Source organism: Nestor notabilis, unplaced genomic scaffold (genome assembly GCF_000696875.1).
Source record: "Nestor notabilis isolate BGI_N333 unplaced genomic scaffold, ASM69687v1 scaffold30995, whole genome shotgun sequence".
Lineage (NCBI taxonomy): Eukaryota > Metazoa > Chordata > Aves > Psittaciformes > Psittacidae > Nestor > Nestor notabilis.
Genome location: NW_009929413.1, coordinates 21,529 through 35,563, shown reverse-complemented (window position 1 = coordinate 35,563; position 14,035 = coordinate 21,529). Strand labels below are relative to the sequence as shown.

Sequence of the window (14,035 nt, the reverse complement as noted above, 5' to 3'; positions counted from 1 at the left end):
TGTATATTTCCACAGGAACAAAAAGTATCCAGAATTATATGATTGGCTACAAGAAAATATTTTTGAAGGTCAAACCCAACCCTCTGTTGCTTCAAAATTTAAGCCATATTATACTGTTATTTCATTCCAGGGATTCTGAGGGGCAGGATTGCCCTACATTTGCCTTCTACAAATTTCTTATGCTTTCTGTCTTTTCTCTGGAGTATTAAGTAAAGCAAGCTACTTGACACTATGTTGAATCAGTAGTTAGTCTGATGGGCTAGTTAGATTCAAGTAGACTTTAGAGCTGGTCTGGAATATGAGTCATAAAACATACTTCTTTTTTGTAATGTTATCCTGAAATTAGTTGCATAGAAAGCAACACTGTATTTATGTTTCCTACGTATGAGTGGAGTGTTCAGAATCTAGACTAGTACCATTTAAGAAAGTACTGTTAATTTGCTGGCATGATGTTGGACACGAAAATCAGAGTTTTGGACATAAGTGCAAATAAATTGCCTGCTTTACTTTACCCTGTAGTAGATTGCTAGCACCTCAGTGTAACTGGCAGTCTCAGTCTAACACAACCTCAGACTAAAATGCATAAATCTGGAGTGTTGCAGATTTGTCGAGCTAATGAATGTGATGGACTATGAAGTATTTTTCTTTCTTGGAAGACTAACTTCGCTTCTGTAAGCAATAAATGTAAACAAGCATTGTACAGTTAATGTCTTATTCACACTATATTTATTTCTTTGCATTTGGCAGGTCTGTTTATGAGATTGGAAATAACTGTGATATCAAGCATCCGTCTGGATGCAGAGGTCTTTTCACAGAGGATAATCAGCATTGGTAAACAGATTTGTGGATTTTCATGGGGTAGAAAAGGAGACAGAAATAAACTTGTGACATCTAATCGTGGTCCAGGAATGATGGCTTCTCAGCTGAATACCCATGCTTTCAATATCTCCCCAGTAGAGAATAGGAGATTGTGCATAAATGGAACACCATGGATTTGGCATCTCCTGGAAGAATGTGTCGAGAATGCGTGGGAGTATTGGAGCGTTGTCATAGGACTGATTTCCATTGTCTGTTTTCTGTTTGCTGCACTACCGTAAGTTTAAAGTCTTAAGCAGTCCTCAGATTCAAACATGAGTAATCTTGCCTGAAGCCTTTTTCAAAAGCTGCATTTTTTTCATTTTATCTTGGATATGTTTCTCTATCTGCATATTACAGATATAATATGCCAGAGAAGCATGTTGTTCGTGTTTGCAAAAATATTTGGTGGTTGACAAATGAGCTTGATGTACAGTTCTGGTGTACTGACTTGACACTAATCTCTGCCACTTAGAGCAAATGAGAATAAATCACCTCTTCTATCTTATCTTCCCCATCCTCAGATACGTGTGCATGTGCAGGCACACTTGCAGCAGGAGATGGCTCGGCGTTCATTCAAACCACATGCTATGTTACCAGTACTATTGTGCTGGCTCCTTCCGATTAAATTTGGATTGGGAAAAGGTCAGAAGTGACATATGAAATAAAACTTTGCTAGTGCTAAATCAGCTGCTCTTTGGTTGCTGGCACTGGGTTCAGGTTTCAAATATGTAGGGAGGAGATGACAAAGAAAAAGTAGAAATGTTCCTAGCAGGTGAAAATGCCTGAAACAAAATGGGATTGACTCCAAAGTATGTCCCTATAAGGGGGATATAATTTACTGAACTAGTAAAAAGGCTATGGAAATGAAGCGGAATAAAATCACTCTTAGTAAACTGCTGAGCTACAGAAATACTAGTTGAAATACTAGTTGAAAGGGGGCTTTACAATAAAACTGTCATGTTAGTTTGCATGGAATTCATCAAGGTATGTCAAATGGACTCATGTTTGGGATAGCTTCATAGTGCCCTTTGTGATTCTGAATAACAGTTCTCCAGTTCAGAAGCATAAGCTAAATTTAGCTTATTTAGCTGCTCTTTTAGCAGCTTTCTTCATTCTTAGCCCTTCTCTGTTAAATAGCAGTAGGTTTTCTTATTTCAGTATCTTAAAGGCTGGTGTTTACAGCAGGTGAATATAAAATACTTACGGCATGGTTCCAGGGACCAGAAAATGGTATTTTATTACAAGCCACAAAAAAGGAGTTCATGCAAACAGTAATGAGGTTGTGATTTGAGTCTTTTGTTATGTTAGAGTAAGAGATGGTGAACTATAGTAATACTGAGTTCTTCAAAAGGTAAGTGGAGTATTGCTGTGATATGTCTCTTGTGGCTAGAGTTTTAATTTTTCTTTATTTGTTTTGAAAAATTCTGAGCTTATTAAACATCTTTTGCTCAATACAATTACTTCTGGAATTTTTGCCAGTCAGATTTACGTAGCCTGCCAGAATGGAAGAGTGGATCAAGCGCTTTCTTTGGGCTTTCTGCTGGGTTGGATAGCTGGAGATCTTACAAATTTCATAGGCTGCTACTTAACAAATCAATTGCCAATTCAGGTAATCTGTCAGTATTCCTACTTTTTGTTTTACCCTTTTCAAACTGTCTCTTTAAACTCTGAGATGACTTTATCTTGCACAGTGAAGTAGGTACTGGGAAAGAAAATAGTTCTGTATTCTGTTCACTGTGATTTGCAAAATAAGTCACGATTTCCCAAATATTTACATTGAAACTGTTATGCATTATAGGAACCATTTCACATGTAATTAACATTCAAAAATACTTATTGGGAGTTAGTCAATAATGAATGAATATTTTCTTCACGAAGAGGAGGGTTTCTTTGAAAGAACCAGTCGTTTTTGGCAATACGTTGTGCCTGAGAGTTTATCTGCAGTTCTTGTTTTTGACTTTTAATTAAAAGAGAAAGAGCTGTGTGTCAGCCACCCAGCTGCAGAAGTTTTCACAAGCTGGAGATGGGCCCAAGGGTGGACAAAGTTGTCTTCCTTTTTATAACTTAATGCGTGGTGCTAACCGTTCCATCTCCCCATTATGAAAAGGGGAAGAGAGAGTGTAGTTTTGTCTTACTGCAATAGAGGCACTGAGTAAGATTAGTTGCTTCTGAAGTGCTGGGAAACTACTTGGAGCAGACTTAAACTTCTGGACAGGATGGATTTATAAGTCAGCCCAGGTAGGAATTTGTGCTGTGGATCCTGGAAAACTACCAAGTTTTGCAACTATGTTGCATAAGGTTTACACTGCATTCATCTGCAGTGTTCCAACTTGTTGTGGACTGGAAAGTTACTTTCTTTTTTGGCAGTGCTTTGGTATTTGTCATTCACATTATGATTATGAAGCAAAATTTCCATATATTACGTTAAGGTATTTTGAACTACTGTTGGTATACTGAACAAGCAAATGTATCTTCTCTTTCAGATTGTCACTGCCATTTTTTATGTTAACATGGATATAATTATGATTTCACAATTTGTCTACTATAAGCTCAAGAATCAGGAAATGAAAAAATGTAAGTTTTTTTCAACAATTAAAATGTTCTCCTTAATGCAGCACACTCTTTACACTCTTTACTTCGATATTTTCTACAGTGTTTGAATAATTTTTTTTTCAGAGGGATCAAAAAATAGAGTGCACAATTTCTGGTTGAGATTGTTAGGCCCATTGCTTCCTTGTTTCTCAGGCTCTTGTGAAATCCTGCCCTTTCTCCTTTCTTTGTTTTTGCTTTTCTCTTTTCTTACCACATAGTATCTGTAAATATTTTTAATGTAGTACTTTCAGTTTACATAGACATAAAAAATTGCAATAGTTTTGGGGAATCTGGTCGCATGTTTTAACTTACTCCATGCTTTTACTACTTACAGCTATTTAAATATATGTGTAAGTTGAAAGCAAGCATTTTTTTTTTTTGTGTGTGTGTGGTTCAGTTAGTTTCCTCCATGTTGATTGAAACTGGACTTTATTTGTTTATAGCATAAAATGTCTTGACATCTTCATGTGTTCTGTTTCCATACATATGCTTAAAAAACATTCAAGGAGAATGAAATTACTTGAGTTGTGCTTTATAAAATCCTGGCCATAGCTGTAGCCTTCAGCCTACCAATGGTCTACTGTTTTGACTGAAATGGAAGACAGAAAGCTCTGTTCACATTGTATCAAATCAAAAACATTAACTAGTAAATCTAAAAAAAAAACCCCAGTATCAAAGAAAATCTGTGGTGCAGCAGAGGTAGCAAAAAGCTGAAGTAAAACAGATGCCTGCCCAGCAGACTAAATAGGGATAAAGCATATTCATTCAATGTGGAACTGATAATAAACCTGGAGATAGGTCAATGTTGAAGATACTTCCTTCCTGCTGCCCGCTCTTGAAAACAAACACAAGGTTTTGTACACTGCCAGTGCCTGTTTCAGCTCAGTGGTTTGCATAGCTGGAGAGGGAGGAACGGTACTGTGCTTAAAGCTGCAAAATAGCTTTTCAGTACCCACTTCTGGAGTGCCTACCTTAGCAAGTTGGTCAGTTTTGAATCTCAAAGTGCAGCCTGTGGAGCAGCATGACTACGTGTGTTATTTCATAGAATCATATTTAGGCTACAGGTCTTTAGGGCAGGCTTACTAATGCCATACACAATTTGTTCCGCTGGTAACAGTGATTGCAGGAGTTTACTAGCCTCTTACAGATATGGAAGGTACCGTAGCTCCAGAGTTCTGTACAGTTGTCTGCCAGTTTCAGGCTGTCTTGTAGGTGTCTATGGAGACTTGCTGTATGGAGTCTGTCTTTGAATATGTGGGTCTCAGTAAGGCTTGATACCTAGCTAACTGTGGACATAGAGACTGGTCCAGCACAGCACTCTCTCAGTAGCAATGCACACTGAAGGAATCCCCACCCTGTTCCTGCGCTTCTACTCTCAGTTGTTGCACAAAGACACAGCACAACTGTGATAGTAAGCAGGAGTGGGCACAGAGCCCGAAAGAAAGAAGTGGACTTAATTGCTGCCAAGAAAAAGATACATGAAACTGTACCTTTACATTTACATATTTATATTGCAAACAAAAAGTAACCTCAAATCAACAGCAGATGCTGTTTTTCAGCTAATTTGTTTGTATGTCATTCTAGGCAGCAAAAGCCTAAAGAATTTCTGTATAACCTGGATCATGGTGTGTATAGCACTGTGTGTTCTTCTACTCCGTCAGCTGTTACTAAGAAACCAAGATGAGAGTGGAGTAATTCGGAGAAGTAATGTAAGTTCTTACCTGCTTCCATTCCAAAAGAGTTCCCACCCAAAAGTGTCTTGAAAAGATTGTGTACTATGAGCTTTAAAGAAATCTGGATGAAATTTTTAACAATGCTTTAGAAATCATAACTGTGGCATTATGTGGATGTTTTAACTATGGACCATACATCCCAAAATAAAGAAATTATGAAACTGCTTCTTTTTTGAAACTGTGTTTCAAACTTATTCTGTCCCTTGAATCATTAGGATGTGCCACTCTGCAAAATAACTTGTATACGTGTTGTGTTTCTGCTTGTGTTAAATACTGTAGGCATCCATGCAGAGACTACACAGCCACAAGTGAAATCAATAGAATTGGAAAATTACAATTGTACCTGCTGCTGCTATCAGTTCAGTAGGAAAGTTCACAGGCTGTTCGAGCAAATTAATGGCCTTCATACTAATGGTAGTAAAATAATTGTAATCCAGCAACATTGCCCAGCAGGGAAGCAGCTTATTTTCAAAACACAGCTAGAGCGAGAAAACTAACAACTGTTAAACTGTGAAAATGAGTATTCTGCTTTCTCCAGATAGGATGATTCAATTTTTTAGTGGCCCTAGCTACAGTTCTTAGTTTTGGTTTGAATTATTGTGCCCAGGCTTTTTTAGCAGGAGGACTGAATTGATAGTAGTGTCTTATCCTAAAGCCTGGCACTAGTTTTGATCTCAGTCATGGCCACAACACAGCAGTTTGCATTGTTGTGAGATAAAGATTAAACCCCTTCTAGCCCTCTATGGTCATTTGAAGAGCAGCACTGAACTGCTTTGAAAGGAGTTCTATCCAGAAAATCAGCCAGTGGACTCTCAGTTTAATCCTCTGAAATGCCTGAAAACATTCTTGCCAAAATATACGTACCTTTCTTTTTCAGAACTCTCTTGATATGATAGAAATCTCAGGCTTCATTTGTGGCTATATATCGTGCGTGTTTTACTTGGGAAGTAGATTTCCTCAGCTGTATAAAAATGTAAGTAGGTTTTTGGCTAAGTATACTTGTATGTTTTACAAAATATTCTCTGTTGCTTTAGATGTTGGATTCTCCATAACAGTGAGCCCTCTTGAACTCTAAAAAGATAAAGAAAAACAAATGGGATTTTTCTCCCATTCAGAGGAGGATAGTGAGAATTTTAGGAAAATGGCACTTTGATTGATGGAAGAGGATTGATTTGTATGGGAAGAGGAAATGAAGTATTTACAGTTGGGTTTATCAGATATGAGCAGAAACATTGTGTGTGATTGTTGTCATGAGCAAGTGATACCTACCCTTTTCTTTCTTCAAACTATTCTACCTTAAGTAAGCAACCATGGGATCAAAAGTTAGAATTAGAGGAAAATTAGTTTAGAATTTTAGCCCCTTTTCACAAAGATGCCATTACTGACCTTTTTTTTTCCCCCACAACCTCTTTGTTATTGGTGTATTAAAAACCAAAAACAGACACAAAAAAGACCAGAGGGTTTTACACTGTGAGTTCTATGCAAGCATTTTAATTGATTATGGAAATGATTAGTTCATTTCCAAGCCTATTCATATTCGCCCTCTACATTTTTCTTCACAGCTGGAATACCACAATGTTTTCAAAAAGGCGTATTAAGCGGTCTGATAGCCCAACAGATTTTTAAAGAACTAAATATAATTTGGAAGCGGATTATCCTTGCTGCTTTACACTTACATAAAAATTACATTAATCAGAGCTGCTTCTAGGAACTGTAACAACTTCTGTAGTTTTCAGAGATATGTGCTGAAACTACTAAGCTTGGAGGATTCAGAGCCCTAGAAGAGGTGAACAAGAATGACTGAAAGTCTTTGGATGTGTTATGGTACAAAATGCCAAATTATCTCTAATTTGCTACTGTGATACATGTTTTAAAATGTCTTTGTATTTGTAAAAACTTCCTTGTATTTAGTTCCGAAGAAGATCAACAGAAGGCACCTCTTACCTGCTGTTTGCATTAGCCATGATGGGAAACTGTACGTACGGACTGAGTCTTGTTTTAAGGATGCCAGCTAGCAAATCCTTCCGGGCCCTCTACTTCCTACACCATCTTCCATGGCTTATTGGGAGCTTTGGAGTTTTGTTTCTAGACATTTTTGTATCCTTTTCATATTATAGCTGGAATTTCTCAGTATAGGCTTGTTAATAAGTAGATAAGAAATTAAGTGGATTTTTGGTTTAAAATCGATTTTTTTCCTGTAATTCTAACCTGATCATAAAATCTTTTTTTCTAAACAGTAATTAATGGTTTTTATAACGATAGACTGCGTGGAGACCTCATAGCAGCCTTCCAGTATCTGAAGGGGGCCTACAAGGATGCTGAGGAGGGACTCTTCGTTAGGGACTATAGTGGTAGGACAAGGGGTAATGGCTTTAAACTTAAACAGGGGAACTTTAGGGTAGATATAAGGAAGAAGTTCTTTACAGTGAGGGTGGTGAGGCACTGGAATGGGTTGCCCAAGGAAGCTGTGAATGCTCCAACCCTGGAGGGGTTCAAGGCCAGGTTGGACAGAGCCTTGGGTGACATGGTTCAGTGTGTGGTGCCCTGCTTATGGCAGGGGGTTGGAACTAGGTGATCTTAAGGTCCTTTCCAACCCTAACTATTCTACAATACTATGATTCTATATTTCTCCCTTAAAGGTACACTGCACAGGTTAATTTATGTCTTGTAGCCAATGTGTAGTATACTGAAAGTTGGGGGGAGGAGGTTGCACGTTGTGCTGCTGTTTTTCTTAGGTTTGCTCTCTGATAAATATAAAAAAACCCAAACAAACAAAACCCAAAACAACAACAACAAAAAGCCACAAACAAGCAAGCAAACCAAAAAGCAAAACTGCTTGTTGTTAAATGCAAATACAGAATTAGAGCTATGAGAATTTGGTTAAATTGTAAGTGTTATTGCAAGACTGCATTAATGTCAGAGACAAACAATAAGGTTTTGGCAAGCTTATTTTCAGAAAATAGCACTTAACAAAGAAATGTTGCAGCTACCCCTTAACTGCGTAATTAGGGGCAAAATCAGATGTGTTGAAACACTAAATGCCTCTGAAAACCAGCAGCTACGCTCAGAGAGTCATGCTGAGGGCTCACCGACTACATGGTTATCTAGACTAGTATGCGAGTTCGTTAAAGTCCTGAGCAAACTTAAAACACTACAATTTTTTATTCTTATGTTCAGGAGACATACATGAGATGCTCACAGCGTATTAGTTACTGTTAGTCATGCTTTTTATAGATTAAGTGTTAACATTTTGTGGTCAAGAAATTAAAAGCTAAATGTTTAGAGTAATTAGTATACTTTTGCTAGTGAATAGTAATGTGCTGGTACTTGGTCTTACTATTCATTATAGGTTTATAGCCACCTGTCTTGTTCCCATAGCTTGTGTTTTCACTTAAAAGAAGATAAAGAGGAGGTTTTCTGAATTTTCCTAAAGTAAGAGATTTAGGTTTGTGTCTGAAAACATCTTGGTTTTCTGAAACCATCTGAAAACATAGGTCCATGAACTTAAGTAGGGTAAAATGAGCGTTTTCAGGACCATACTGAAGCATATTGTCTTAATACGTTCCATATTAAACAGAATTTACCAGATTTACCTGGAACAATTCCAGAAATTATGCTTCCCAGGCATCAGTTTTGCCTTTCTGATTAAAGTAATTTCATAAGCCACTCCAATTAGACTAGCGATGCAACAGCCGACCCTGGCCTTCCGATGGACTGTTAGATTACACTGTCATTCAGAATAGCCATCTGTGTTTTTTGCATCTCCAGCCATGGCAACTTAAGTGGGCACCTTAGTAAAACGTTCTGCAGTGTGGGAACACAATATTCCACTGCAGTGGTAAAACTGAACTGTGGCTCGTGGTCCGTTTTGAAATAAATTGTAGTTTTATCTTTTAGGAAACAGTGCAGTTTCTTTTGCATGAGCAGACTGTAGTGATTCAGGGTTGCTGGCCCATGTGGCTGGTTTGAATGCTCAGGCCTTTTGTTCCATGAACGAAGTAGTGACTCTTTCTTCCACCCCCCAGCTGGAAACATAAACCAGCCAGTATTTATTTACCAAAAAAACCCTAGAACTTGATCTTGATGACCCTTACAGTACATTATGTGCATATTTGCAGATGCCTTTTGATGATGTACTCTGAAAAGGAACTTTTATATTTGCCACACACCTCCCCCCTGCCTGAGCCCTGCCCCAGGACTGCAGTGCCATTGTGCACATGACATTCATTTCTGGGTTCTGTCTTGATTGCATTCTGAATCCAATCTTGCTAATAGTCCTCCAGTTCGAATTATATTGAAAACAGATGCTTCCAAATCAGGTTGAGGAGCTTATAGGAATCTAGTCAAGTATATAGTGTTAGTTGAAAATGTATGAAGTATTTGTAATCAAGAGAAAACAAAAGCAGACCTCCTGCTTTGAGAAGCCCTGAAGGTAAGGAAGTCAGTGCTTTTTAGAAGAGAGCTTCATTACTGTCTCTTGCCAAGCAAGAAAATAAAAAAATCTAGCAAACTGATACATCATGTTAGAAAACAAAGAACAGCATTACCTGGGTTTTGGAAATTGAGGAATTAAAAAGGAATAATTTCTAAGAGGAAAGTGTTTCATAATTGATGATTTGTGTAACACAGTCTCTGTTTTGAGGAGTACTTGAAGAAATCAACTAATTCTAGTAGACTTTACTGCTGATAGTATCCAGAGTTTCATTACATGGAAAATAAACTCTCATTTCTCAAGGTCCAAGCCAGGATTAAGAGTTCACTTACTCTGTGTCTGCTGCAGTATTTTTTTGCTTCCATCTGACATGGCTGGTAGGGACTATTTTTAGAAACAAATGGACTCCTGGTCATAGCGGGAACAGCAGCTCCAGCATTATTTAGTGCAGGATTACACCAGAGTTGTTTTGCCTTGGTTTGACGGAATAACAGTCATCCTGTTTCTTTGGTGTCTACAGTTATTTGGTTGCACAATAAGCCAGTTATTTTTGATAAATAATGGAAGTATCCAATTGTTCATGAAGTATGAATTGGCCTCCTTTCTATTTTAAGAGGAGTTTCATAGCATCACACATTTGAATTATAAATGGGACATGATTTTCTTTTTCACTAAATGTTTCCTTCCGACTGCCACTTTGCAGCTGAAGGTGTTTGGAGTCTCTCAAGAAACCACAAAGCTCGGGGTTTAAATGGGCCTAATAGGGTGCATCACCAGCCAGAGACACTTGGCCCAGGTTTTCCGACTTTGGACTTTATTAGACCTTTCTTTTATGACTAATTAGTGTTTCACTTGTACACAAGGATGCAATACTACATATTTTAAAATACTAAATCAGTTGATGAGCAGTTCTGCCCTTACACCTGTAGCAGTAGCCATCACTAAGTTTTTAAGGGACTGAATCTAGTGAGGTTTTTCCAGAAAACTTGATCCTTTCGTGTTAAGTCTGTTACCCTCTTTCACCCTGCTTCCTTCCTCCCCTGCTCCCACCAAAACTAAAGAGCTCTGCTTTGTGCTTAGTTCAGACAAAGCCCTTTACCAAGACTTTTGCCTTATTTATGTATTTATTTATTTATTTTCATTTGACATCACCCTATTCTCAGAGAACTGTGTTCAAATCCTCCACATGTGCTTCTTTTCATTAATGTGGCCAGGTTGTTACTAGATAGCCAAAGTATACTCAGCAAGAGCCAAGCTGTTGTACACAGACTCTTCTCTTGCACCTTTTTTGATATGCAGAGCAACCACTTGGAATCCATTATATACTTCTACACATCATGCTTTGTAATGTAATTACGCTGTGCAAAGAACGTAAGTCTGACCTGACAGTGCAGCCAGGAGTTTCCCAACCAAACAACTTCTCTCCACTTTTGTAAATGCCTTTTTTTTGTCTCAAAACTCTTTTTGATTTTTAATTGTTATAAAATTGTTTAAAAATCTGATGTAGTAGCTCAGTGGCTGTCATAAACTTTACTCTGAGATGTCAGTTTGGTTGTCTCCTCTGCTTTGGGCTGTCTGCATGCTTAGGTCTTAAAGTTTCCCCTAAAAAGGCAGACTTGAGCAGCAAGTTAGTTTCTGTATTTAGTAGTCTTGGCAGTTTAGCGTTTATTTAAAAAAATTAGAGCAGCTGAGTACATCTGCTACAAAAACATATTCTAGAAATACAGTTTGATAAGCTCCACATAACTTGTGTGTATAATTTATTCCTCCTTAAAAGTTCTGTTGCTGTTGCCAACTTGGTGGCTAAGAGTGATAATGCAGTGCTAAAGAGCAGGTTTGTCTTGAGCCCACAGTATGATTTCAGCAAATTTGATTCACAGTTCATAGGGGTTTTTTTCCAACAGTGCAACTATTAAGGCTTGAGGAGGTGCTCAGCCGCAAGTACAGTAAGGCCTTGGAAAAAGAAGAAAAAAGTAAAAAGGAAGGAAATTTAAGTGGTAGCTATATATACTATAAAAGTAATTTGCTAAGCTGTAAGAAGAAAGCGTTTCCTGCATATTACTATAGAAGTACTAAAAAAGGCATGCAGAGCTGCTGTCTCTGAAGGAAATCCTGTCTAGTCTTTAGCTGGGGAGCCTCAGAGGTGGGGCACTGGAAGGCTTTGAAAAGGTGGGATAATTCCTGGGGCTCTGCCTAGGATATAGAGAATTTCCTCTCCATTCACCCAGGCCTCCCAGAAAGCTTTTTTTTTTTTTTCCTCTCCCCTCCTTATTTTTATGGATAATTACATACATGAGCCTTAAAATTCTCACAACCATTGTCTACCAGCCAAGTTGTTATAACTGATCTGAAGTGTTTCTGGTAGAATCCTATATGTCAGATTCTTCCCAGAGAAACTATTTCATTTTTAAAATGGGAATTTATGTCTAGCAGTAATGGTGATCCAGGCACTATGAAACCTGAACTTACACATTGGCTTGGTACAAACTACCTGGGCGTGCAGGTGACCACTTGTGTCTACACCCCATACCTTTAAACCTGCTTTCATGCAGATCCTTGTGTTGGAGGCTCTGTACTTGACCTCATCTACTATAACTGCTTCAACCCAGCTAATGTCCTTCTTAAAACTTTAATGAAGAAAGTTGGATAGCAAGTAATGCTGGGATAAAAATAATCTGCTGCTGAAATCACTCCATCTTTTAGAAGAAAAGTACCCATAGTGAGTAAAAAAGGTAGGAGCCATAAACTTGCCCTGCAGAGAGTGGCTGCTTTGCTGTCTGGCATTGGTTTGCCCTTGTGACTACCTACTGCTTTGCATTTCATGTCACTTCCATATCAATTTACTGTGGCTAGGAAGCCTTTATTCTGTAAAATATTATGCATATTTCATAGATAAAATAGAAATATAATAGAATACTTAAGGATGTACCTGGATAGAATTGTATCATATCCTTATATCTTAAAATGGTATCTCTATTAGAAAACAAAGTGATTCCTTGCTCAAGTCTAACAATCCTCAACTATCTAATAAAAATTCTGCAGAGTAAGAAATCTCGCCTGTCCATTGCTCAAAGTCAATAATTTTGTTTAAGAGCTGGAACCATCAAGAAGAAGGACAAATACATACTTGTTAATGCTTTTTAGATTAGCAATGTTTCCTGTGGATGTGTTAATGTCTCTGTTACAGGAGAAATAAATAATTATATCTAATTGCAAACAATTCTGTATTGCAAACAGCATTAAGTATTGACTTGTAGTGTTGTCTGCATGTGACTGCCTGTAAATATCAAACTGCCTAGAATTTTTCAGGAAACGAAAGTTTTGTTTTCTGATCAGGCAGTGCTCATCTATTGCTAAGAGAAGTTTCTTGATAACTTCTCCTCTTACCAGTGCCCACACTTAGCCCAGACCACTGAGGCTGGAGTAGTCCAGGGCAATACATTTGATTCCACATTTTTCCTAGACAAACCTTGTTCGTATTCTGCTAATGAATTTCATGCTGAGGACCCTTGCAGCACGAGGATGAGATAGTAAAGGATGTTACTGTATGTATTCAAGCCGTATAACCAGGGGTAACTGAAGTTTTGAGTTAGAATTTTTCTGTTTGTTCTCGTTTCTGGTGTTACAAGTAGAATATGATTAAACCTTTTGCCCTAAAGAAGTAGGAAAATGAGCATTAAGTAGGGTTTAGAAAAGGTTATATGTGAATGTCAAAAATTCCACAGTTGGGATTAAATAAACAGATATTACTGATACTACAGTACGTGAATTAGATACAGCTTTCCTCTGCGAACTGTGGTATTTGGAGTCTGTGCCAGAACTAAATGGATGGCTACTTTAATTCTGTACGGCTTATTTTGGGTTTAATTGAATGCAAGTACTGCAAATGCTACCTCTGTATCCTAGTTAATTACTTCCTTACCCCAAAATAACAGGTGACTGTGCAATTCATCCTGTATCGTCAGCAGAAGGAAAGACCGTCTGATTTAGTAACACTGGAAGTGGAACCATTGCTGGTGAACGAGGAGACAGCCTAGTGTTGGGCTGTGTTCCACTCCTGGGTTTTTCATTGGATTTTGCTCTTGAATTATTTTGACAAACAGTTAAGATTGCAGCTGCTAAGGGACCAAATTTATTACTTCTTATTATTTATTTTGTCATTAATTTGTCATTACTTATTTGCAAATTATATGCCAATAATAAAACACTTAATATTTACTGTGTTGTTTCAGGCTAGATACATTTTTTTTCCTGAATGATTTTTTTTCCCCTGAGTTTACCTGTTTCTCCTTAAAGTTTGATACAGAGTGACAGTAGTAGTGCTGTAGAAACATTTATTTGACATCATGATACAGTGCGTATTGTGGGATGACTTTATTTTTAGATGAACACGTACATCATGGTTAGCAGTCATGTGGCT

The 14,035-nt window shown here is 37.8% G+C and overlaps 1 protein-coding gene across 1 annotated transcript; it reads left to right on the top strand.

The window, feature by feature from the left end:
• The first annotated feature begins 911 nt into the window (after window positions 1–911).
• Window positions 912–13,652, top strand: LOC104406075 (lysosomal amino acid transporter 1 homolog). Its single transcript, XM_010014955.1, has 7 exons — window positions 912–1,093; window positions 2,338–2,467; window positions 3,342–3,432; window positions 5,035–5,159; window positions 6,061–6,156; window positions 7,095–7,280; window positions 13,551–13,652. The coding sequence occupies exons 1-7, from the start codon at window positions 912–914 to the stop codon at window positions 13,650–13,652; spliced, it is 912 nt and encodes a 303-aa protein (XP_010013257.1).
• The last annotated feature ends 383 nt before the right edge of the window (window positions 13,653–14,035 follow it).

Excerpts from the sequence above, each read along its gene's own strand:
- LOC104406075 (XM_010014955.1), top strand. The coding sequence starts at position 912 with ATGGCTTCTCAGCTGAATACCCATGCTTTCAATATCTCCCCAGTAGAG. Across the intron at positions 3,433-5,034 it reads GAATCAGGAAATGAAAAAAT|GCAGCAAAAGCCTAAAGAAT; the intron begins GTAAGTTTTTTT and ends ATGTCATTCTAG. Across the intron at positions 6,157-7,094 it reads TTCCTCAGCTGTATAAAAAT|TTCCGAAGAAGATCAACAGA; the intron begins GTAAGTAGGTTT and ends CCTTGTATTTAG.